General features: G+C 42.2%; 1 protein-coding gene across 3 annotated transcripts in view; it reads left to right on the top strand.

Moving 5' to 3' along the window:
* The window catches only part of LHFPL6 (LHFPL tetraspan subfamily member 6), a 203,291-nt gene that overhangs the window by 167,254 nt on the left and 8,877 nt on the right, over window positions 1–27,160 (top strand). For all 3 annotated transcript variants that reach the window (XM_072976156.1, XM_006210118.4, XM_031684596.2), the window contains exon 3: window positions 13,162–13,260. In XM_072976156.1, coding sequence (XP_072832257.1) covers window positions 13,162–13,260 — 99 coding nt within the window. The remainder of the gene's footprint in view (window positions 1–13,161; window positions 13,261–27,160) is intronic.

Raw genomic sequence — 27,160 nt, 5'->3', positions numbered from 1 at the left:
GCCACGGGATGAACCCCAAATATCTTACTGGAACATCCATTGTACTCCAACTCCATTATGGAGAAAGTATTTTTATACAAAAGAGTAAAGCTATCTGTGGAGCAGAATGGAAAATCCCAAAATAATTTCTCAAGGCGAAGTAAGGCAGACTCGTTCCAGAGGAGGACTGACCCAGGCAGGGCCCCAGCTCTGTAAGGTGTGAAATTCACTCCTCTTCCTCTTGGGGAATATTTTGATGGCAGATTTCGAGAAGCACTAAACTGGATCATCCTGAGGGTCCCTTTCAACTCTTACATTTGAGAACCCAGTTCACAAACATTAGGGTCCCTTTGCCCACTGAATAAAGACCACCTTCCTTGACCCAGAGTTAACAACCTTCTCCAGGGTCACTGACCATCCCAACCACTTGGCCACGACTCTCCTCTGCTCCTTGGTCCCCTACTTCATCCCTTTCACTTTCCTCCAGCCTGCCTTGTACGTGCCCATCTCCAGGCCTCTTTTCTCCACCTGGGAGGACTTCATTGGCTCATCAGGACCCCATTCATCCTTCCAGGGCCACCTTCTCGTTTCCAGCAGAAAATTAACCAATTTCTATGGTAACTGTTGGTTTTGCTGCTAATATCACACAAGTACAAGCTTGAAATACTATTTCTGTGTTACTTTTCTTCCTCTCAGATGCTAGAAGGAATGAACCTTCTTCAGTTTTTTCATTCCTCCACCGTGTAAGCACCAGGCTTTGCAAAAAACCCAAAGCCCACCAGCTCAATTAATGAAGCAAAGATCAGTTAGTATTGTTTTCTCTACCAAAAATGTATATATATATACACTGTATATAAATATATTCCTAAATATATCTCTGTGGGCCCCGGGGATATATCTGGTGTTCAGTTTTAAAGTCTGTGTGTAAAATTCATAATCAGGTATCAGCAGGCTAAGAATGAGAATTCCTGACTCTGCTTTCTGCTAATTCTGCGATGTGAGATGCAACATTTATCCGTTTTGTGGGTTTTTTTTTTAACATTTTTTATTGATTTATAATCATTTTACAATATCGTGTCAAATTCCAGTGTAGAGCACAATTTTTCAGTTATACATGAACATATATATATTCATTGTCACATTTTTCCCTCCGTGAACTACCATAAGATCTTCTATATATTTCCCTGTGTGATATAGTATAATCTTGTTTATCTATTTTACAATTTCGAAATTCCATCTATCCCTTCCTACCCTCCTCCCCCTTGGCAACCACAAGTTTGTATTCTCTGTCTATGAGTCTATTTCTGTTTTGTATTTATGCTTTGTTTGTTTGTTTTTGTTTTTTAGATTCCACATATGAACAATCTCATATGGTATTTTTCTTTCTCTTTCTGGCTTACTTCACTTAGAATGACATTCTCCAGGAGCATCCACGTTGCTGCAAATGGTGTTATGTTGTCGGTTTTTATGGCTGAATAGTATTCCATTGTATAAATATACAACCTCTTCTTTATCCAGTCATCTGTTGATGGACATTTAGGCTGTTTCCATGTCTTGGCTATTGTAAATAGTGCTGCTATGAACATTGGGGTGCAGGTGTCATCCTGAAGTAGGGTTCCTTCTGGATATATGCCCAGGAGTGGGATTCCTGGGTCATATGGTAAGTCTATTCCTAGTCTTTTGAGGAATCTCCGTACTGTTTTCCACAGTGGCTTCAAACTGCATTCCCACCAGCAGTGTAGGAGGGTTCCCTTTCCTCCACAGCCTCTCCAGCATTTGTCATTTGTGGATTTTTGAATGATGGCCATTCTGACTGGTGTGAGGTGATACCTCATTGTAGTTTTGATTTGCATTTCTCTGATAATTAGTGATACGGAGCATTTTTTCATGTGCCTATTGATCATTTGTATGTCTTCCTTGGAGAATTGCTTGTTTAGGTCTTCTGCCCATTTTTGGATTGGGTTGTTTGTTTTTTTCTTATAAAGTCGTATGAGCTGCTTATATATTCTGGAGATCAAGCCTTTGTTGGTTTCATTTGCAAAAATTTTCTCCCATTCCGTAGGTTTTCTTCTTGTTTTATTTCTGGTTTCCTTTGCTCTGCAGAAGCTTGTAAGTTTAATTAGGTCCCATTTGTTTATTCTTGCTTTTATTTCTATTGCTTGGGTAGACTGTTCTAGGAGAACATTTTTGAGATGTATGACAGATAATGTTTCCCTTGTATTTTCTTCTAGGAGGTTTATTGTATCTGGTCTTACGTCTAAGTCTTTGATCCACCTTGAGTTGATTTTTGTGTATGGTGTAAGGGAGTGTTCTAGCTTCATTGACTTACATGCTGCTGTCCAGTTTTCCCAACACCATTTGCTGAAGAGACTGTCTTTATTCCATCGTATATTCTTGCCACCTTTGTCGAAGATGAGTTGACCCAAAGTTTGTGGGTTCATTTCTGGGCACTCTATTCTGTTCCATTGGTCTATATGTCTGTTTTTGTACCAACACCATGCTGTCTTGATGACTGTAGCTCTGTAGTGTTGTCTGAAGTCTGGGAGAGTTATTCCTCCAGCCTCTTTCTTTCTCTTCAGTAATGCTTTGCATTTTGTGTTTTTTTCCATTTATTTTAATATACTTCTTAGGATAATCTATTTGAAAATGATACCAGTGATTTCATCATGACTGCTTACGATAGTATTTTAAATACTTACAGTAATTTTTCCTCATTGTGAAAAGACTTTGTAATCACATTTCAATGTATGTTTTTAAGTATTTTATATCTTTAAATATAAAAAAAACTTGTGACGAAGTATAGAACTTTAAAAATTGAATTAAAATTAAAGAAAAAACATATTGGATTGACTGGAAACAAATTCTCGAGTACTTTCAAAACTTGTCTGGGACTGATCAGTAAATCACAGATGGAAAAGTAAAAAGTTTCAGTTATCCTTGACATTTCAAGAGGGAAAAGAAAACAGAAAAGGAAAATCGTTAGAGCTGTCTTGAAAGAAATTGCTTCCAAATTGTTGTCTGTCAGCTATTCCAGATGGCTTTGCTGTTTTTTAGAGGGATTGATGGTATTTTAAAAAGAACTGAAGAAAATAGATGAGGTTTTTCTTTCCTAATGTCCCAGAAAGTGGATGAAGGAAAAAAAATTCTTAAAAGAAAATGCCTGTTTTAAGTACGTTAACCACCTGTACCACCTCATTAATGGCACCCATCAATGACGTTATGGTATGTTCATGCTCTCTAATTTTTCAGTGGTGAAAAATGTGCCTTAGAAGTATGTAAGTAGGGGAAAGAATATATATCCTAAACTAGAAGTTAGGTGAAATCTGTTACAAATGTCTTATATAATTCTAGTCTATCTATCTATCTATCTATCTATCTATCTATCTATGCATGTATAATTCATACATGTTATGCTCAATACTAATATCAGCTGTATATAATTGTAGGACTTGTGTACATGTGTACGTGTGCATTCACATGCATATGCGTGGCATGTTTGTATATGTGTGCATGCATGTGTGTGTAAAACAGTCCCTACAGGAGCTCTGTAATGTGGCTTTTACTCCTGTTTACTGCCGAGGAAACATGTCCGAGACAAAGGCAAGAAAGTTACCCAGGACCCCAAAGCCAGAAGAGAACGTGGGCAGACTTCCAAGGCTGTGCTCTGAATCGCCGCATGACGTTGTGGCCAAGTGTGTGAAGCCTGTGTGATGTTTGGTTCTCACTATGGCTTCAGAATCAGCTGTAAAGACCTAGATTTAAGTCTCGCTTCTGCTATGGTAATTGGTCAAGATAAAATCCAGGCAACCTCATGCTTTCATTTTTTTTGTATAGAAATCTATACTTCAATTAAAATTTTTTTTATTTAAAAAAAGATGTATAATAAAAAGAATATCTAGAACTTCAAGGAAAAGTGGTGGACGAGTGCACGATAGGCTTGTGTTCATTACTACACAGGATCTTGGTTTGGCAGCCTCTGCGTTACATTTTCAAAAGTATTTTAAGCACTCTTCCCATTTGCTGCAGCTTCGAGGCGTCCGGAGGCTCGCTGGGGCAGGCTGCAGGCTGCCCAGGGGTCTCCTCGATGTCAGCTTGCTGAAAGCCTTTCGCTAACCATTCACGCCATCGCATGTAGAGTTTCCTACTTAAAAAAAAAAAAATGTGCCTGGCATCTTACTTTAGTGTTGTCAAGGGGTCCCTGATTCACATACTTAAGGGCCTTAGAAATAACTAAGAAGATAAGTCACGTCTTGACCCTGAGGCTTTTTTGTTAAGTCCAGTAGAAATGAGTGACCAGGGCTGGGAAGCACAGAACCCCTCCAGTCTTGGGCACTTGATGTATTGGTTAAGGACACTAGAGGGGAGAGAGGTTTTGCTCTTCCTCCTAAATCTTGTTATGTTCGAACTGAAACGGGTGTTTTAAATGAAACTTCTATCACAGGAAAGCTGAGTTTGCCCCGGATCTGCCTCTGGTTATCCCCTTGGTGACACTCAGATCTCCCCTCTTGTTTATGACTCCGTCCCAGCCAACTGGGGACATCACTTCTGGCTCCACCTGCCTCACAGAAAGATCGCAGTGCCTTTAAATGTAAAAAGAAAAAAAAATGGCAGAACAGACAAGAGTATTATTATCTTTGTAGCCGTGTGTGGATCACCTACCTAAGGGTGAGGTCCGCAGGCGGCGGCTGCTCCATCCGTGCTTACTGAGGTTTGCGTGGCTAATGTGACTGCTGGGGCAAGTGCTCATTGCTCACGGTTCCCGGAATAGCCTTGCTGGAGTCCTCCCTGCGTTCCGCCTAAGAAGACCTTCTCTGAGAGAAGTGCAAACACAAGTGGTCTGGAACCGAATCCACCACCCTTCCCTACGTGCCCCGCAAAGTCCAAAGCTCAGCGGTAGAAACCATTCATGGAATGGTTGGGAATACTGAGCCCACTTGCTTGCAGGCACTCTAGCCTGCGATCCTTGCAATAACCCCGAGAGGGAGGCTTCCCCCCATTCTACAGATAAGGAAAACAGAGACCTAAAGTGTTGAAACAGTGGAACTGAGGTGCTCTTAACTACCAGGGTTACAAAGATGTTGCTTTCAATCAGATGTAATTTACCAGAAAACTGCCCAAAGAAGTGACATCTCCCCCAAAGTTTCATTGTTTGAAACAACTTTATTTGTTTCTGTCAGTGCTTGTTGCCTAGGACTCTAGAAAGAGCAAAGACAAGTCAGTCATGGCTGAGATTAGCTTGTGAAGTTTCTCTCTGAGCTGAGGAGCCAGTGAATATTCTGGTGCCCGACCCTGCGTGTGTCTTTTGTGTCTTATGCTGGAGAAACTGGAAAAGGAGAAGAAATGAGAATCAAGGAGCCATTCCTGAAAATATTTTAAGAAAACCTAAAGTATGTTCTCTTCTGCAGGATGTTTTCAGCAAAGAAATCGTCTTATTGTGATTTATAAAAGTATTTCTGATAGTTCAGAAGTAGTCTTGTTTCTATGTTATGTTTTAACGTTGTGATGAGATATGCTTTCTCCTTGGCTCGGTTTCTGATGACGAGGAAATCGTTTTTCATCTTCATGTCTCCCTATGCTCTTTGTGGGCAGAACTCTGTGTGCTAGAATTCACATCCAGCTGCTCCCTCACTGGCATGCAGAGGAGGGGGAATCTGTAGGGTTCCCAGGAGCCCATCCCTTGTCTCTGGAACTAGGCAGCAGTAGAAGTGTTCCTGGTCACCAAAGCAGAGTCAATCGCAGAGAAATGGTGACTTGAAATCTCTCTCCTGCCCCATTCCTACTTCTCCATTTATACACAGGGTTCCATACACGTATGAACATAGGAAGTCAGGTCAGAGCCGGGACTGGGAACACTTTGGGATTTGAGGGGGGCGCTAGAAGGTAGAGGTTCAGAGAATTAGCTCCAATTGGCTTGGAAGTAAGTCCCTGGATCTACCACTTAGTAACGCCGTGAGTACACTCTCTGAGTTTCACCTTCCTCCTCTGCTCCATGAAGGCAGTTATATATTTTATATTAGCTATTAGCTAACGATTATATAATTAGTCCGGAGCTTTTTTAAGTGTTGAGTAAATAGTGTCGCAACTATTTAATATTTAACCAATAGCATGAAGCAGTGAGTTGGATGCAAGTAAACTTACAGTAGAGACCCTGTGCTTCCAGGAGATGTAATGCTTATGTTACATTTTATGTTATACTGCAGTGCAAGGTGGGAAGCCCAAATAAATGGTACAGAGTGGGTCCCGGTGGGAGCCCACAGGGATGAGGAACACCCGGCCAGTTCAAGCTGTGTGTTCAGGTTTCTAGACTTTAACAGCTAGTATGTTCTTGGAGCCTGTGCACAGGTAAGGAGTGAAAGTGTCTCAGAGAGAAGGGATTCAGCTTTCAGAGATGAGAAAATTCAAGATACGTTCAAAGAATCTGTGATTGATTCCCTAGTCAAAAATGCCTTTGAGACTGGCCAGGGTACCTGAACCGTTTAGTGGGACCCGGCTCTAGCCAGCTGGCTGCAGGCTCAGTATGGGTATATCTTTCAGTTATCCAAGAGAGCCAAGAAATCTGGAGTTGCAGGTGAAAAATCCCTCTGAGTGTAACACAGTGTTGATCAGATTCAACACATGTGTGTCCTGAACTCAGGTTGTGGGCAGGGAGTGTGTGACCTGGAGGGGACTTATGTCCAAGCACTGGGACAAGCACAGGTGGAGAGCCCTGAACCGGGACCTGGGGGTGGTTTGGGCTCTGTGTTCCCAGACATGCCTCCTCCATCCTCTGTGCCTCAGTTTCCAGAAAGCACTTTGAAAGGAGAAGTGGCTTACGAGTGCCCAACCAAGCCTCTTCCTTCTAGAATACTTAAGTATTTCTTCCTCATTGTGTGTTCAAAGTCTGAAGAGTTTGAAACTGGCCCTTGCTCTCGTCCCCTCCCTACCAGTGGATTTAGTTTGCCGTTACATTTTGTAAAGGGGCAGTTATCACGGCCTGAAAATGGAGGACTATCTTGTATGTAAATTAGCATAAGGAGCCGGCGAGGGGAACACGCCAACCTCTTCCAAAGAAAGGTCCAGATAACAGGCTACAAGACCGAGCAGCTTTCATGAGAAAAGGGAAGAAAACAATTTCCCTTGGTGCTTGCCCCAGAAAACAAGATAAAGGAACTGGAGGACGGATCAAAGTATCCCCAAAAAACATAAAAGATGAATTGATGGGAAACCCTTGTGTGACCACTAAAAGGGCGCTAGGTGGAAAAAAGTCAGACTATTTGAAAAAATAATAAACTGTGGAAAGAAGGGAGCCATAGTCATGGAAAGAAAGTGAGATCACATAAAAACCTTCAAGAGTGGCCTGGAAAAAATAAGACTTTTGAGTTTAACATGAGGACTGTTCCTACCACCTGTGGCGCGTAATTGGCATTGGCTGACTGGAGGTTTGTTTTGCCTTCTTGGCAGGAGCCGGATTGTTATGTTAATATTCCGTTGGCTAAGTGTTAAGTACTGACTTTGAATAGAAAAAGGTTTTGCAGCAGGGAAGATTCCCAGCATCGGGTTCTTACTTTGAGCTCTGACCGAACTTCAGACTTCACACTTAAGTTCTAAAAAATAATTAGTATCATGGCGGGTGTTTCCAGCATTGTTCAAAAAGGAAGAGCATTTCCACTGGGACTGTCTCCTGACGGGGGTATACGTGCAGGCAGAGTGTGTCCAGGCTAAGATTTAGGTGCATTTGGGGTGAAGGGCAGACCCTTTCATAACATAGCATCACAACACAACCCCCAGGGACTACCTTTTTGCATTTTTCTGGGCTGTCTCTTCTCCATTAAGGCTTCTCAGCCTTGGAGGTCATTCCACTGACCTGGCTCTTCAGATATTTTAATTATCTTGAACAAGGTGAGGCCAAAACCCCAGGGTACTCAGGCTGAAATGACCTAATAGACAGTGCATTATTCAAAAATTATTTTTTAATTTGAGAACTGTTGAGTCATTGGTTTGGCTTATTATTTTTTTCTTTTTAGGAGGTAGCATCTCCCTAAATCTGTAAGACCTCTGCAAAAAGACTTCTTCCTCCTGGTCTGTGGCACCCCGGTAACTGATTCCAGCTAGGTGCGCGGTGAAAACGGAAGACTGAACTAATTTACACTAGTTTGTGGTTTATTCATGACCCCTTAAAAGTTGCAGAGTCTTTAGGATTGCAAAAATAGATTGCTTCTTAATTGCCAGTGAGCGGTAGCTGTCAGTGATCTCACACCGCCTCCAGTCACCCCACCTCTGTTACCACCTTCCTCAGGTTGTTCCCACTTCACAGCGGGTTTCCTCACTTCCACGCCTTTCCCCACTGATGTTCGAAACGTGTGACTTTTTTTCATCATGTCTGTCACGGCAGTGAAACAGGAATTTGGTTCCAATACCACATAATTAAGCCCCGTGAGGTAACCACAATGTTTATAAATCTAATAAAGAAAATCTATGTAAATAATATAAAAGTTTGTGAGCCAGAGATTTGAAGTAAACCATTTACTCCCCAGGAGCAAATTAGTCAGCGAGAGCTCTAAAAACTCATTAGGTCACTAAGATTTCAGTTGGGCAGCCCCTTTGCATTCCAGAATATTCCCTGAGCCTCATTTCAGCTTACTGTGTAATATCTTCGTGGTACCTAATTCAGGGATTTTGCAGCTCTGTTGCCATCAAACATTGATTTCCACAACATGGTCTAAGGTTTAACAACTGCTAAAGCTGAACAATGGCAGGTTTCTTCCGTTAAAAAGATGTTCTCACTTTTATGTTTAACTGTCTCTAAGTTGACTTCAGTATAGACGACAATGTCCTATAAAATTGATTCCTGTATAAGGGCAGTTAGTTAACATTTGAAGTAATTGCTTCTGAAATCCACACTCCAGAAGAGGTTAATTAGCCTAAGTTCCCTAACCAGAGACCACACTTACAAAGGCAGTTAACACAAAGCCTTTCAATATCATTATCTATACTAACCCCAAGTTTTAATCATTAGCATAAGTTGTATTAGAGATCATTTTTAATTGAGAAAATGGATCATGTTTAAGTAATGGACAGATAGATTTATACCAGCCTCTCGGCCCTTGTACAACTAGGGCATGTACCAGCCAGGGATTGGCCAGTAAAAGAGACCACTCTAGGTATTTCAAGTAGGAGGGATATAGTCCAGGGATTTGAAGCTGCATGGACCTATTAGAAGGTCTGGGGAAGTGAAGATGAGTGAAGAACTCAGGCGATCAGGAAGTGCAGGGATTAAAAGTAAGGACAGCTGATGATCTGCCCTTAGTGGGTGAGGCTGCAGCGGGATGCCTGGTAGCCACTCCCCAAATCTCGTGTCTTCTTTCTGCAGAAAGGTATGCCCCTGGCTGCAGCTGCCGATGGGAATTTGGTTTATCCCTCCCTTTTACCTTCTCATCAACAGACTATGAGCCAGAACTTCTGCTGGCAGGAGAGTTTTTGAAATGTAGTTTCCTGGCTTCTAGCCCCACCTAGAAAGGGAGAATCTAAAAGAGTAAGGATGATTTTGATGTTAACAAGCAGCATCAGGCGTAGGGTGTAAAAAGGTGGCCAGCCCGGTGTTGGGGAGGAAGAAATTCTCCTCCACCCTTCTTGGTTCTTCTGGCTTGTCTAAGAATTAAATTGACTTGACATGAAACAGAGTCAGAGGAGAAAAATCAAACAGAAGTCTCATAACATGTGTGCAGGGGAAAGCCTCAGGAAAAACTGAGTAACTCAACAAAACGTCAAATCCCTCACTCACTTTAAATAGCATCTTCAGCTAAAGGCAAAGAGAATGTTGAGGGTTAGTCCTTTGGGACTTCAAAGGAGAGGAAGGTAATTTTTACCTGGAGATGGAAAGGCAAATGTTTGGTAAATAATTGTTTGCTGGGACCTGCAGAAACAATGAGACACAGAGTGGACTCTGATCTTTAAGCCCTGCCTGGGGGAGCTTCCCCGACCACACCTGCCCATGCATGTTCTTTGCAGATGTCCTTGTAATAGCTCTTCCTGGAACAGGCCCTCTATCTACATTCTTTTAGGCAGTTAGGAGGAAGGTCAAGCTTCCTTCCCGAATTTTTTGGGTCTTTATTGTTTTTAAGCTCAAAATTACCCACATGGCAAAGAGACATTTTGGAGTGGCAAAATTTGTTCCCCTCCACCAGCATCCTTTTGAAGTGGTGTCTTAGACCTAGAACAACCTTCTCCAGTAGCACTTACTGTGATTATGAAAATGGTCTGTATTTGCACAGTCCAATATGGCAGCCACCAGCACCGTGTGGCTATTAGGCACTTGAAATGTGGCTAGAGGGATCGAAGAATTGGATATGTAGTTTTACTGAAATTTTATTAACTTAAATTTAAATACTACACGTCACTCGTGGCTACTGCATTGGTCCTTGCAGGTCTAGAACTCTACTCCTGCGCTAGCTCCCGTTCCACTAAATAGAAGATATTATCTGATCCGACCTGGTGTCCCTGATCCGACTGTCTGAATATTTGTTGTGTTTAGTGTGTGTTGAAGGTACTTGTTAGAGTGACTATTTGATGGAGTTGGAGAGAGTTTAGAGAATTGGTCATCGGTGAGACTTGCTTTGACCTTAATGTACAACAGGAGCAAGGTAGTGGGGAGGCCACTGATGGTTGCCTACAGAATCCAGTCACTGCAACCACCACTTAGCCTGATCAGTTGGCAAACTTGCACTTTTCTCCCACAAATGTTTCCCAGATCTTCAGAATCTGCAGTCTCTTTACTGTTAGCAAATACTAGCAGATGACAAAACAAAGACTACATAAATATTAATATAAAAATCCAGACTGGGAGAGGGTAGAGCTCAGTGGTAGAGTGCATGCTCAGCATGCACGAGGTCCTGGGTTCAATCCCTAGTACCTCTATTAGAAATAAATAAATAAACAAACCAACCAACCTAATACCGCCCCCTAAAGATAAAACCAAGTGAAAATCCAGATACGCTAGCTGCCCTCTACGGGGCACTTTTCAAAATGTGAGCATATGCTTGTGGTATTTTTTAAAAATTCTTACACATAACACAGATTTCCTATGTATAACATTATTGCTAATTTATATGGTTGAATCCTCATTTCATAGTGTTACAAAGACAGCCCAGTGTTCTACAAAAGAACTCTGACTGCCAAGGGTTTTACCAGTTCAAGAATTGCAGATCTGCTTGCTCCTTAGACAAGCATTTACCAGTTCCTCTCTATTTAGTCTTCCCGGAATGCTGGGCTCCTCATACTGGACCAAAGCAGGTGCTTCCATGAATACCTGACACCCATTTTCCTGCCATGCTGAGAAGAACATCAGCAAATAAGACTGTCTCTTATTTGTTTGCCTGGCAGATAAAGAGAATACTGATGGCTTAACTGTTGCTATTTTTCATTTTTCTTATCCTTGAACATTTTCTATCTGTCTTTCTGCCTGTGCCATCATTTAAAAATTGCTCACAAGCTCTCAAAAAGTGGTGTCACTTATTAGCTTCAGAACTGAGTATCATGGAAATGATGCCACATTATTTATTAAACATTCATGGAATTCAGTTTACACAAACTCTGGCATCCTCATTAATTCTCTCTTTACCTGATGGTGGATAAAACTAGTTCAGAATTGTCTTCGGAATGCTGTAAATTCTATCCTAAGGCGAAAAGCCAAAGGAAACCAGTCACTGGGGGCGTTTGCTTCGTCAGCAGCCCTCATGGTATTGCTTTCTAAATTATCCTTCAGCCTCAACACAATTCACATTTATCCAGTTGCACCGAGGCATCCTGGAACTTGTGATTCGCTGTTGCCGTGATTCTTCACGGGGCGTTCCCTGGGATCACAGCCCCTCGGCATTAGATGCTGGTTTTCCTGTGGCCCCAGGGATGGACTGGAGGGAGAAGCAGCAGGAGGGGGGTGTGTGTCAGTTCCTGGGGGTATCCCTCCATACAGCCGGCTTGGAGGTGGGGGCGGGGTGGTGGAAGCGGCTTCTCCTTAGACGCCTGCGAGGAAACAGACAATTTGTATGGGTTACAACGACTCAAGTCACCCGGCGGGGCGGGGAGGGGGAGAAGCAAAGGGAGGTCAGGAAGAGACTCAGTCCAGAAATCCTGAAGGTGCCTTCGGGGGCCTTGTCGTTCTGCCCCTATATTACCATATTCACGGATTTTCTTATTTAGGGGCCGCCCTCCTGTAGCTCCTTTTAACCGCAGCCCCTCCGACAATCAGACTGTGTAAGCGTTGGTCCTGCTGGCTCAGCACCCCCGTGGGACTTGGGGGTGGTGATAATACCGCTGATGGACGGGACAAGACGTTGCTTCCGGACGAGCCCTCCGTTTGGAGTGGGGAGTGCTTCGGTCTCATTCAGCTTCCCGTTGAACCGTATGAGGCTTCGATGCCCAACTACAGACTCGCCAATCCAAAGTTGTCAGCTCAGGGTGCGCTGCTTTGATAACTTGATTTATATTCAGATAAAAACCGTCACTTTCTTCAGTGTAAGCATCATACCTTTTGGTCTTCGCTGCAGGAAGAGCTGAGATTACGGCAAGCGTCTGTCTCGTAGAGCATCTCCCAGACGCGGGGCCCCTTCGCGATCCTCAGCTCCTCGAGGGAGCCTGGTAACCCGAGCCCAGTTCGCAGGTTCCATCAGTGTGCCCAAGTGGGCCGTGGAAATCTTTGTGCTCTCTCTGCCCTTGGTAAAACTTGATGATGCTGAAACATTCTGTTTTGATTCTTAAATTGGGGAAAAAGAAAAAAAAAACCTATCTAATGAATAACGAAGCATAACCAAGTAGGCACTTTTACTGGCTCCTGAATTGCTTGTTTACATGGACTGATGGTGGAATTGGTTGGCTTTTTACAAGAGTGATTAAAAGGGCTTTTGGATTTTACTTCCTAAACAGGACTTGCAAGGCTTTTAATGCTTTCAAAAGTGAAGTTGGACCCAAACTGAGCTGTCGGCCGAGGTTGTTGTTGTATTTTTTTTTTTTTTTCCCTTTTAAGCAGACTTGAAATTGTTCTTGGAATCGAACTGACCTTAGATCGCTAAAGGGAGCCTGGCTGGTGCTTTCCAAAAAGCAGACACCACGTTCCCTTGTCTTAGTGCTCATACTGGTCTGTTCCCCGTTACCTATATTGAGGGCGACCGAGGGGCACTGGTAAAGCCCTCTTGTCTTTTCTCTTTGCAGGTCTGTTGATCGGTGCTGGCTGTGCCCTCTACCCTCTGGGCTGGGACAGTGAAGAAGTCCGGCAGACTTGTGGCTACGTTTCTGGCCAGTTTGACCTGGGTAAGTTCTCACTGGCACACCTTTTAAAAAAGAAGCTTTTCTGATCACTCCTAGAAGCAGAAGGTGGAAAAGGGACGGGGAAGAAAAACACATCCCAGTATTCAAGTCCGCAGTTGTATGTAACAATACACAACCATGCACTTATCCAGTTGTTCAGGGAAGAACTCTTTGTATGCTACAATTTGCCTGTAGTAGGGGAAGAACTGAAGATATACAGAAAAGAAATGATCCTTGCTCTGCGTAGTTTATATTCGTTGATTAATTCATTCAAAATCATATATTTATGAGACATTGCATGCACTAAAAATAACTCCTTCCGTGAAATTCACAGTCTATCTGAGAAGATAAAGCAAACAAAATGATAAAAAAAAAATGACAGTCAGGGCTTAGGAATTTAAGCAATTTCACTCCAGGGTAATATATAACTTTGTGAAAGGGCTGGAAATGGAGCTGGGTCTTAAACAAAATGATGCATGTGGATTACCTGTCAGTAGACAGAAGCAGGGTACAGGCAAGGATTACAGTCCAGCCAAGCACAGGGGAGGAAAGAGGAAAACTCAACGGGAGACCAGAGACCCGGGAAGCAGGGAGAGGTGTGAAATAACAGGAGATAGTTCACACGTTGAGTTTTTCTGTTTACTAACCAGAAAATTTTGAATATTTCTCACTGTAGATATAGTGTATTACTTACTTAGCAATCTATAAAAATGTTTTGCATAATATGACATGGTTTGCACCATTATAATTTGTAATGATTAGATAATACGTCCCTTGGTTGATAGACCTACATTTACTTAACCACTTCCTTATTTCTTTCTACTTGGGCATTTTCCCTATTCCAGACTCTGTTATTTTAAAATAGATTTTAAGGAGTAGTTTGATGAATTGAAGTCTTCCCTTTACCAAATTATTTTCTTAGGATGTTTTTCTAAAATTGGTGTTAACCAGACCAAAGATTATGAACCCGTAAAAGACTTATTGCCAAAGGATAGCAAACACATTTTGCCCAGCGTATGGGTAGGCAGATTAAATTTTTGACAGTAAGTGCATAGTGAGTTACTAACTCAAATATCTTACTGCTTTTCACATCAAATATTTCAGTCTTAAGAAAAAAAAATTTGAGGGAATTGGCCTAACAACAGTATTACTATATCCCAAATCATTTAAAAAAAATGTTTTTATCTTTTTATTTATTTATTTACAATTTGAAGGGTCCTTTTTTTTTTTAATTTTATTTTTTAATGGGAGGCTATTTAGGCTTATTCATTTCTTTCGTAACAGAGGTACTGAGAACTGAACCCAGAACCTCTGGCATGCTAAGCCTGCACTCTACCACTGAACTATACTCTCCCCGCTAAAATTTTTATGTTAGAATTTCTATGGAAAAAAAAAAAGACTTTCTGTTAGATACTGAGGATAATGGGCAGATGTGCTCTCATAACAAAAGTCTATGAATTTGAAAGTGAAGCAATTTTTGTTTTACTCAATGGGGATCAAACACCTGCTCCCCTCATAATAAAACTGACTCTTCCGGTAAAGGAGATGGTCCTCTAAATAGCACCCAATCTGCATGGAGCCTTCCCTTCTCGAAGATGAAGTTCTCCTAAGTCTGGATTAGTCACTGATGGCTGTACCTGCAGGGAAGTGAAAACTGCTCACAAAGTTAACTGCCAGTTTTTCCTTTTCTTTCTTTCTTTCTTTTTTTTTTTTTTTTTTTGGAAAGCAGACTGTGTCCAGAGGAGATATTTTAATACAGTGTTTGGCAGTTTTCTTTGTCTGGTATTTGAGGCAGTCTTTGCTGTTTCCCACAGGCCCCAACTTGGTTAGAACACCGTCCTTGCTGGTCTCTGGCCATGTTAATTAGCAGGTTATAATAAGCTCAGATTCTGTTTTTGCCATTTTCACTACTGCACCCCAGTCTTTCACATCTTCTCAGCACTGAGGATTAAATGTTAAAATGTCGCACTTGAAAACAAACACTTGCCTCTTTAGTGATAATAATTCCTTACGTTATTAAACTCACTAAAGCCATTTTAGTAGTTTTAAAATTACAGAGTTGTTTTATTTTTGGCCTTTTTACTTTTACATTCCTTTTAGATTAGATGAAGAGAAAATAATCAACGCTGGCATCATCTACAGAGAAAATGAGTTCTGGTTTCCCTGGAGAAGTATTTTGGGTTTATCAAGTCCTAGTTATCCAAGTTACTATTATTTTTGCAGACTCAAGTGATCTTTTCTTCTGAAGGAAGACCTAAAGAGAAATCTGGCATAGAGGTGTCACCATGCCTCGCCCACCTAACTGCCTATGTTTGCTATCTTTGTAGAAGTGTTACCATTGCCCAGAACACTGACGAGGGCTGAACTTCAGTGGGTCAGTGAAGTCACAGCTTACAGAGCAGACATGGCAGAGAGCCTGGGACCTGGGTTGGGAGCCACCCCGTGTGTGGGAGGATGTGCAGATTTAGTGGCATTCACACTGCTTGCCGGGGCCACACCCTGCCTCTGCCACTTCTGAGAATCTGAGCTTATTTCCGCCTCCTCTCAAAGACAGCGTGTGAACACATCCTCCTTCCAAGGGCTGGGAAGTATTAATGTTATTAAGGTTCATGGACCCCTGATTGTGGAATATGGGTCAATTTCTTGACATGCCATGATTGAACTATGATTACTTTCTTTAGAGCATGTCCTGAAAGAAATCATTGCTTTCGTTTCCACTTTGGTGGATTATTTAAGGAGTGCGTTCATTCAATTATTCAGCCAAAAAAATATTTAGAGGGTGTTTACAATGTGCCAGGCCCTGTGGTAGGTGTGGGGGATATGACATCACCAGCAAATTTTAAAAGACGCTATTTACTATGGAACTTAAAAACTAACAAGGAAGGCAGATGTATTTCAATATATAAATATAAATAAATATATATATATGGAAGGTGTGTTAGAAAGGAAAAAGTGTCACACACTGTAAACAGACACTGTGGTTGTCTTGTCAGCACTGTTCCAATATGTCTTACCAATACTATTCTGAGCCAGTGATTGGCAAACATTTCTGTAAAGAGCCAGAGTCAGACAGTGACTATTTTCAGCTTGGCAAGCCATGCGGCCAAGCGTATGGTAGCCTGAAAGACACTTCGTATATGAATGGGTGTGACTGTGTCCTAATAAAACTTTATTTACAAAAACAAATGGTGGGGCTGTAGCTTGAGATCCATGAACTCAACCAAAGCATCTCCCAGACATGCCAGAAATGTCTTCATTCCAGAAGTGCTCATTTATCAATCCTTTTAGCTGGTCAAGATGTAGGATAGTCCAGGACTCTGCACTGAGCAGCCCCATCCAGTCATCCTTGTTGTGCGGTGTCGTGACAGACGATGAAAAGTGCCGTAAATTAAGCTGAGTCATCCCACCTCTTAACAATAGCATGGGATAGGAAGTGAGAGATGTTTCCAGAGGCTTCTGAGGAAGAAGGGATCACCAGAAGCCATGATCTCCCTCCCTCTGGCAGCCACCCCTGACCAGGTGGGATGGCAGGAGGGAGCATCCTTCCGGGGCACAGGTGGGCAGAGAAAGCAGCCTGTGGGCAGGCGCCCCTGGAGCAAGCCTGCCCTAGCAATTTCCAACCTTGCTGATGCACAGTAAGTTCATGTCTTTATAGGCTACAGTTGAAGGGGTGTTTTCTCTTGTAGCTGAAAGCAGCCCAATTGGCATTTCATTCAGTTGCTAGATCACGGTCAAGGGGCCCTGACCTCACCTGGGGGCTTCTTAACAAAGTATTATTTTTAGCCAAGCCCTCAAGGCTGTAGAGGAGGTGGGTAGGTAAAGAGTGAGTGTGAGTGTGTTTTAGGGGGACGTGGAGGTAGGTTGCAGGCAGGGCAGGGAGAAGAGTCAGGAAGGAGGCTGAGTAGGCAAATCAGAGGCAGGTAAGAATACTTGGGGGGCTAGGAAGGGCCTCCCAGAGCATTTAAACTGAGTCCAAAAACAGACGTACTAGTTGGGCAAGGAAGGGACTTGTGGTTGTAACACAACGTGGTAGGGACCTAACAGAATCTACTTTTTTTAAATGCCTCCTTTCCTTAGGTGACTGGGGGAGAATTTGTTTTACAGGCACTGAAAACAATTTTATAAGGCTATTGATGATTTTTTTCAAGCATTGTCTCATGTTTTATCTAGTGCTGAGCCTTGAAGCGATTTTGCAAAAATACCCACTTTTACAAATCAAAGACTGTTCCTCAGCTTACCTTCAGATCACACTTACTTATGAAGAAGCAAGGAGCAAATGTGAATACACACATGTTTAAAACAAGGAAACACGAATTTAAAAACAGACTGCCTGATGAATTTCTAAATCCCCACTGAAACTGTAGAGCTCGCCTGGGCAGCAGTGCCTAACCATTAGCACTAGAAATAGAGGTTGACTGGTTGAGAAGGTGGATTTTTAGTTTCTGTGCCTCAGATATTATGAATCTCTCATTTGTGTTTCAAACAAGTATCCCAGGTGATTCAGGTGACCATACTTTAGGGAAAAAAAGCCCTAATGTATATAGAAAATTAATTTCTTGCACTTTGCTAGAATTTAGTTCAACATTCATTTTGTTGTATATGAATTAGGATGCTTTAGCTTTAGTTTACAAACATCTTCTTAAACAAAGAAGACGTTTAGGATCTCTTATTATAGGAAAGCCAGAGCCAAAGTGAGCTTCAGACTTAACTAATCCAGGGGCTCAAAGGTATCGTCCCTCTCAAAGTTGGCTTCATCTTATAGATAAAGAAATAGTGGTATTTATATATACAATGGAATACTACTTGGCCATAAAAAAGAATAAAATAATGCCATTTGCAGCAACATGGATGGACCAGGAGATCATCATTCTAAGTGAAGTAAGCCAGAAAGAGAAAGAAAAATACCATATGATATCACTTTATATGTGAAATCTGAAAAAAAAAGACACAAATGGTATTACAAAACAGAAACAGACTCACAGACATGGAGAACAAATTTATGGTAACCAGGGGGTAAAGGGGGTAGGAAGGGATAAATTGGGAGTTTGAAATTTGCAGATGCTAACTACTATATATAAAATTGATAAACAACAAGCTTATACCATATAGCATAGGGAACTAGAGTCAATATATTATAGCAACCTATAATGAAAAAGAATATATGTATGTATATGTATGACTGAAACATTATGCTGTACACCAGAAATGGACACAACATTGTAAACTGACTATACTTCAATTAAAAAAATAGGTTTAAAAAAAAGTTGGCTTCATCTTGAGGTTAGTTCTTCTCTTGGTCACAAGATGATTGCATTTGGCACTTGCAGTTCTAAGCATCCTTGTTCCTGTCAAAGGTGAGCTTCTCCCCCAGGAATGGAAAAAAGTCTCTCTCTTTAGTCTAGTTGCACCCATTTGTCATGTGCCCACTCTTGAAGGAATGGCTGCTGTCAGGGAATAGTATGTACTGATTGGCTTCTTCTGGCCCAGCATGGATGTGTTCAGAGTTTTCTAGAACCAGGCTTCGCTGAGAAGTAGTGGCATTTGTAAGTGGAAGATGAAGCTAAGAGGAGAAAAGGCATCTCAGTCTCTGTTTTGTGTCTGACTTTGGTGCCCAGTGCTCCTTGCATCATGAAGTCCATCGTTGTGTACAAAGGATCAGAGATGGTTTATGCTGTGTAAGTGATTCTCCTGATTTCTTTCCAGAAGAACGAAACAGTACAAGTGATAGGATAATACATGATGTAGAACAGCATCTTCACATAACAAAAACTCAGTAGGTGTTTGCTATTATTATTCACATTATTTGTACAGGACCATTTTTAATGAATAGTTGCTGATCAATCTCTATTCTTCCTTTATCTTCCTTACCAGTAAGTTGGGATTTACACATTAAGAATAAGGTCTTTATAATCAGGTTGTTCAATTGATTTAATTTGTGCCTTAGAGATATTTTCATCCACCAAAGACTTTTCTAATTATATCCTTATGATCAAAAGTAGCATTTCAATTAATTCGTCTTGCTAATTTGCCAAGTAAATTTGAGTAATTATTGCTTTCATTTTGCTATTTAATTTGATTAAGAAGCCATCATGTTTCCTGTTCTTGAAATTATGCTCTTGGCTTCTCAAGAACAGTACCATAAACTGAAAACTCAGAGCCTCCTGATGTCAGAAAAGATGAGAATCTGTTCCTTCCAAATTTTCACTCCAGTGAAGAAATGTTTCTACTCTAATCTGAGCAGTGAACATCTCACATCTCTCTGGACAAGTCTCCTTGAACTCTTTGACTCCTGACTCACGTTTTCTCTTCTCTCAAATCGAACCACCCTTGCGGGGAAAAAAAAAAAAGATATGCAAGCTCTGTGGAGGTCAGTTGGCAAAAACGGGAACGAAAATAGAAAATTTCTTTTTCGAGCTTTGTCAAGCGTGGTGTGAGTGAGTGTTTCTTAAGCGGAGAGACCCAGTTTTCCTAATGTCCACACAGAAGCCTCTGTTCTGCATTCAGCAACAGGTGAAGCTGCATTTGGCTTCTGGGGTATTGGGTGAAATGAGCATCCCTTTGACCAGAAGTGAGAAGATGCCTATGGCTTACGTGGATTTTTGAGGCTGCTTCGTGCAGGCCAGGCAGCCTGGAGGCACCTGAGGTGTGTGTGGGAGCAGGGCTGGCTGGTGCTCGCGGAGAGCAGCCGGTAGCATCTGTCGCTCAGTTCAGGAAGGGACCCCGACACTAGACGCGTTTCTGGTCATTGCTGAAAGGCAATGAAATGCATGGTCCCATTATGAGACTGCTATCTGTGAGACTGGTTAGTGGTAAGGGGTTGAATATGATTGAAATTTAGCCAAATTTTAAGTCTTTAAAGCAGTGATGATTTCCCGCCTCCTCCATGGCTATTCTCTGGACCTGTTCTAAACTTTTGATACTACAGTCCGAGTGGCTGGAGGTCACTTAGAGGGTCCAGCGTGAGCCTCTCCTCCCTCACTCAGAGCTCTTATGCAGGAGGGAGACAAGGAAGCCGGGCAGCTGCTGGGAGTTAAACCAGGACCGAGTGGGAGGTCCGGAGGACCCGCGGGAACACCCCAGGTGGTGAAGCTGGAAAGGATGCTGGGAAACTCTCACAGGCGGAGGAAGCTCATCATGGCTCATGATGAAATGACGGAGCAAAGTGTCCCGCAGCCTCCAAGGCAAGAACACTCAGCCTTCCTAGGGGCGTCTTTTCAAGATGGAGAATTTTCTGTTTTCATCGCAAAAAATGGGGAGAAGAACTAACTCATCTCAGGGGCATGAACTCAACCTGCCTGTTCCTGGGACCACGATAACAACATTAGAGCATGAACATTTCCACTCTAAGTTACAGCTTAGTAAATGCCACTCGTTCTGCTTTAGGAAAAAGTACCTCATTCTGTGTAATCATAGATCTGATTCTGCCTGCTTCCCTAAAGACATCTTTGCAGGTTCCTATGGGACAGGATTTTTACAACTTCAGTGTCTCAGTGTCTGGTCCATAGCAGTCTTCAATATAGTATGTATTGATTTATTCAACAAATATCTACTAAGCACATTCTAGGTACCAAAAATTGGGCCACATACTTAGAATACAATTATGAATTAGATAGGATCCTTACCTGCATGTCACATCTCTGCCATCTACTGAACGGTTAAGAGAAGGAGGGAGGAAGGGAGGCTGAGAGAGAAGGAAGAGAGAAGATAAAAAGGAAGAAACCCTATTGCTCATTTCTGACCGCCAACAAGGCTACTGCCGTCATGTTTCTGTATTTACTTGGCCGCTGATACCCTGATGTGAATCATGGTATCACTCTCCAAGGGTCTAAATGGCTTAAATAACCATCTCCCAGAAAGTAATCAAGTTCAGGGTCATAGTTTAAAGAACCAAATGCCTTGGTAGATGAAAAAAAAAAAAAAAGAAAGAAAGAAATTGCTCTAAATCTTTCTTTCCTAAAGTCTTTTTCGGTTTGGTTATTTCAGAGTAGGATCATTCCCACCGTTGTATCCGTGTCTTTTGAAAACCTAATTCAGTGACTCGCAGTGATTTGCAGCAGTGGAACTCAGTGGTTGCAGGAAAAGGGAACTGCGCTTAGAAAACCTGTGGAGATTATATTTCTTCAGATACGGCCACCAAACTATTGGGAAGAATATGTTAGTCTTTCTTTAAAGATTCTTCTAATTGTTTTTCAATGTTGTCCTTTTATAAAAACAAAAAAATAAATATATCTGAGTGGTGTGCCTTTTTCGATATAGTTTACTTAAGGAAATTTAGGAAATTGAACCGGTTCTTTCTAATCATTCTTTTGTATAATATGTTCTCTTCTATTTCCTAGTATGTTTCCACTTGCATGTTAATCCGGGTATAGAAACATACGAATTTTAAATTTAACTGTTTTTGATGTTTTAGATCCTTTCTCAGGGATGAACTTCGTTCAATTGACTGTATCAACAATGACCATGGGAAAGAAAGAGCAGTTAAGACAGATTGGTTCTATGACCATCACCTTCAGTAAATACTTAGATTTTATTAAAACTTTCTGGTAGTTAAGAATTTGGGGATAATCTATTAATAAGGAGAAGAATCGACTCTCCTGCCTAACCGCCATCATCCTAAGCTGCTAAGTCCCCCTGGTAATGTAGTACAGCCCCTTGGGAAGTCTCCTCCCAGCCCCCTGCCCTCAAGGAGGTTACAGTTAAGAGATTTCTCGCAGCTTTATCATAGACCATCCTCTTACCTGATTATCTGTTGGTTCAGAATAGTAACACTGAGGAAAGATGTTTCACTACTATTGTTGGGAGATTTGTCTGTATGAACATTAGAGTTCCTTCAAATATCGATATTATGATTCTTTCTTTAATTGAAGTATAGTTGATTTACAATGTTATGTTAGTTTCTGGTGTACAACATAGTGTTATATATATATATATATATATGTATATTCTTTTTCATGTTCTTTTTCATTACAGATTATTATAGGTTATTGAATATAGTTCCCTGTGCTATGCAGTAGGACCTTGTTTAGATATTATAGTCCTTAACCTTGGGTGAAATATGTCTGCCCCAGAATTGGGAATTCATCTTAGTGTGCTAACTCATGTGCTAGTGACTTTCCTGTGTATTTTTGAAATAGAAGATAGAAGATAGACTTCTTAACAGGTCTTCTTGTTATAAAATGGGTGTTGCTGAGCATTACTGATTAATAACCCTTCGAAAGTGTTTTTAGAATAAAACCAAAAATACAACAAAGTAATCAAAGAGATGATCTGACTTTTCACCTGATTTTTAACCTGGTAGAATGCTAGCAAAGACTAATTAATGCAGAGAATGTGTAGAGTAAAACTCATTGATCAGATCTTGTCAGAAAATTCCATATGAGTGAATTATTCCAGATAAATGAATTTTCCCCTTAAAGGAGAAACCGTGGTCTGGATTTGCATCTCAGTTTCAGTGATAGCTGTGATTCTGGGCGAGATATTTAAGCTCTCAGAACTTCAGTTCTTCAGTCTCTAAAGAGGATAACTGTACCTCCTTCACTTGGCTGTTAAAAGGATTAAAGGTGATAGTAGAAGGCACTTTGCACAAGGAAGACGTACAGTTAAATTTCAGTTCCTCCTTTCTGCCTTAAACACCAGCGCATCACCTGTTTTAATCATGTTGAAAAAGTTTGAGGCTTATCACCTACTTTTCTGTCATCTCAGCCAGAATATATAAAACATACAAAAAACATAATTAAGCCTTTTTAAAAAGAATCATCAGTGGTTATGCTGTCGAGAGGAGCCATTCCTGAGCACCATGGGCCTTTGTAGGGTGATTTGCCCTTTCACTAAATAACCAAGGCTGACAAACTTTGAATTCTTTTTGCTTTTATGTAGTTGTTTTGTGTCAGCCTGTCAGAGATTATTCGTTGCAGTTATTAATTGCCCCTTTCTCTCCTTATTCCTTCATATCTAATCTGTGTCCTTTCTAATCGAGTCATCATAAATCACCTTAGAATCATGCTTTAAAAAACACAGTCCAGCTCTGTTTCTCTGCAGGGTGTATCTTTGAAGCACTGAGTTTTCTATGTTCTGGGCAGGTTTTCTTTTTTTTTTTTTTTGACCTCTCAATTTGGGGTCATGCCTTAGATAACTGAGGATGTCAGCTATGTGATATCCGGATACGTAAGCTACTTAGGTTAGCATCTGGGTGTTTTGGTGACACTGGTAAACGAGTTCAATGTTATAGTCACCTTTGTTCTAGGGGTGAGTTTTAACTTGAGGTCTCCAGACTATTCAGGAAGCCCAGAGTCCATCAGTAGGCTTCAGGGAATTTGTGACCCCACTGATATTGTGTGCAAATTTTATATGCTTGTGCATTTGTGTTTTCTGGGGAGAGAGTATTCATAGTATTCATTTTATTCATTATTTATTCATTTGTTGATTATTCAAATGGATTCCTGACGAGTGAAGACTCGGAGCCTCTGGTAAGCAGCACTTGGAAGTCTGACGTTGGAAAGCTTAGAAATCTGAACTAGTCTCCCAGCAGTCCTCAGATCTCCGCAGGAGGCTGGGGAGCCATTGAACTCCTTTGACTTGATTTCATTATCTATGAAAGCATTTGCAGAGGAAGGTTATAGGGAGAAACATCTCTGCTTCCAATAGGCGTTATTGCAAATAAATACTCCCATACACCACTTCTAATTTGAAATCGTATCCGTGAAAATGAGCGTTCACCCTTCCAAGGGAATTCAGTGTGTTTCCACTTAGAACCCTAACCAAGTTCATTACCGCTGCTTTTGGGAGGCCGACCTATGTCTGGGGAGTTTTTGATCCAAACTGTCTATTCAAAGATGTTTGTGTTGTGAACAGCCTTGGAAGATAATGAATCCTGCTGGAGCAGAGGACAGGTGTGATTTCTTGTTTTCTATAATAATGTCTTCCTCTGGGGCAAAGTTTGGGTGGATTTGCCTGCAGCCTGTAATAAAAACTGAAGGTCCCCTAAGCTTGGGGTTCCTCGATGGTGATGCAAACTTACCGAGTTTACCGAGTCATCCTCTGTGGGATGCGGGACACAAAAGGCTGGATTCAGACGTGAAGCTCATGCTGGTTGCGGTGCTGTCAGCGGTATAGTCCTGTCTCTGACCCAGGAGTCTCCTAGCTTTTGCCAGCATCCCTGGAGGTGTGGCAGGCTAACTTGCTACCTTGCAAGTAAAGGAAAATCTCTGGTCCTTCAAAGGGTTGACAGAGTGAGAGGGTGGTGTGAGTTACACAGGGAGTCACAGCTCAGGCGCAGGCTCCAGAGTGGAAGCTCAAGGCTGCTGGTACCAGTGTTCTGTTACCCGTATGTCAGCTGACCCCAGAAGCCTCACCGTGAGCGTAGCAATGGTCAGAAACGGACTCTTCATGGTGGAATGGGTGTCATTAAAATGAGCATGATAAATGCTAGAAATGGCCTCTCCTCGGTGAAATGAAAGGTATTCAAGATTGTGGATAGGCTAAAAGAGTTAGAGGTGCTCCCTATCCTTGCATGAAAGGGTTTAAACAACCATCCCAGTATAGAGCCGTTATTGTACGTCTGAAAGACAGTTAAAACATTTAATAACCAATTGAAATTAAAGCAAATGCTGGCCAAGGGGCCCTGCCCGGCCAGGCACTAGCTTTTTGATTTCTGAGACGTGAGGCGAGGATTTCCTGGGGTTCTCAGAGGAGGGAAGGGACCGTGAGGCATTTGAAAAACTTGGGGCAGTGGCTGTTTACCCAGGGGAATGTATTTTAGTATTTTTAACAACGAGATCAGCTTTACTGCAGCATTCCGGCCGCACCCATTCTCTCCTTAGGAATGGTGGCCGACGCCTGGTCATCCCTAAGGGCTCCAGTTCTAGTCTTCAGTTCAGAGGACTTGGGGTTATTTGTTGCCAGAGGGAGCGGCATCCTTCCCTGGAACCTTGCTACACCTGCCTTCAGGGGTTCTTTTATGCAAGATGGTAGTCCGCACACCTAAAACAATAGGGCTAGGACTTAACTAGCTCCCAGAACAGGTTGGTGAGCTGTTTTGTTCCTGCTTTTGGATAATTTCATTTAGTAAGTGTCCGTATGTGCAGGACGATTTGATCTGAGACTTGTTTTCATTTGTAACTTGGCAGCGAGGTTGTCGGAGAGTCGCTCCATCTCACCATCACTCCCATTCCTCCAGCGGGTGTTGTAATTTACCAGAGTCTCAAGGTTGTGCTTGACCAAATTGGATTAAGTCTGTTCCCAAGAGCTACCTTACAAGCAAGGAGGGGGTCATTAAGGAAACCTCTTGGACGGAGGGCAGCTAACCAAGATCAAAGCAGCCCTTGTGCCATGCATTTCCGTTCCACCGGGTACAGAGGCTATATTCACAGGCTCCGTGCCCGTGAGAGTGTCACAGGTACAAATGGGGAGGGCAGATAAAATGCCATCAGGATGGAAAGCAGTGCCTCTTCACGTGGGATTGTTGGAAAATTGGCAGCAGCCACAGGCCATGCTGGGAAGCAGCAATTAGAGACAGCTTGGGTCCTTTCAGGCTCTCTTTGGGGCCATCCATGAGTCAAAGGAGCCGAATTTCAGGTAGTTCCAGCCGTTATAAATAGCAGCTTTAGACAGAAACCAAAGGATAATCTTTATCATCATGCCCTGAATGAGGCCCCGCTGGTGATCTCAGCCATCCGGCCCCGGGGAGATGGGATTCCGTGTCAGTTCACAGTGTGAGCACAAAGGCCGTCGCAGACATTCTGTGTGTAGAGCCAGCGTGAGCCTTGTCATCGTAAGAGTGGCGTTATCTCCCGTGAAACTTCTAGGATGAATTCCGGTGCTCAGGAGCAAGAACTCATAACAACTGTGCCAGCAGAGACTCGGCCGGTCAAGCAGGACAAAGCCTAAACCATTTGTACAGGCAAATCGTGCAAACGTGTGTAGTAACAAAACTACTCACTGGGCCGGGGAACAGCGAGCAGTCTGATTGGTGTGGTCATGAGAATTCAGATGCTGCTCCACTCACCCGCCTCTTCTGACCCTTGAGCTGAAATTCAATTACTTTTCCGAAGGCACTCGGGTATTTTCATTTCTCTTGCTATTCCTTTGTTTTGCGGGAATGCGATGTAGGCAAGGCCTCTTACTGTTTTCATGGTTATGTGATTCTGATGGGGATTTCAGGATGGGATGATACAGGGTCCTGATTCAATGTAGAGTTTAGAAGGAAGGACCCTGGGCGGATCTAGGAGGAAGGGCTCTGGATGTATCTGATGTGAAGGGGAAACAATGAGCAGGTTTTTTTGTGGTCCCACCATGGGAACCCCGGAGCCCAGGTGTGGGAGGACGTGCAGAAGCATTGGTTCCCGCGAAGCCACACCCAGCAAACTCACCTGGACGTCCAGTTCTTAGATCTTTCTTCCAATTTCTCTGATTGACCCCTCTCTGCTCTGTTCTCTACCCCACATAACACTGCTCCTTTTTTGTTAAATTGTGGTAAAATACATATAACATAACATTTACCATTTTGATCGCTTTTAAGTATACAATACAATTCAGTGGCATTAAGTACATTCACAGTGTTGTGCGGCCATCACCACTTGTCTATTTCCAGGGCTTTTTCATTATGCCAAATAGTATGTATACCTGTTAAACAGTAACTCTCCCTTATTCCCTCCCCCAGCCCTTGGTAACCACGACTCAGCTTTCTGCACCTATGAATTTGCCTATTCTAGGTACGTCCCGTAAGTAGAAATCCTTCTCTGTGTCAGTTGGAAAAACCCCTTTCCTTCAATGGGAAATGCTGGTTCCCACGTGGAGAATTTAACTCCTTCATCTTGCCGGCCCGAGGAATGTTTTGAGGAAGAAAATGGGTCCCCTGTGCCCATGTGCTGCTTTGGTCTCCATACGTCCTAGAGAAGACAGAGCC

This window comes from Vicugna pacos, chromosome 14 (genome assembly GCF_048564905.1).
Source record: "Vicugna pacos chromosome 14, VicPac4, whole genome shotgun sequence".
Taxonomy (NCBI): domain Eukaryota; kingdom Metazoa; phylum Chordata; class Mammalia; order Artiodactyla; family Camelidae; genus Vicugna; species Vicugna pacos.
Note: the sequence above shows the minus strand (reverse complement) of the source record. Positions and strands in the feature narration are given on the sequence as shown.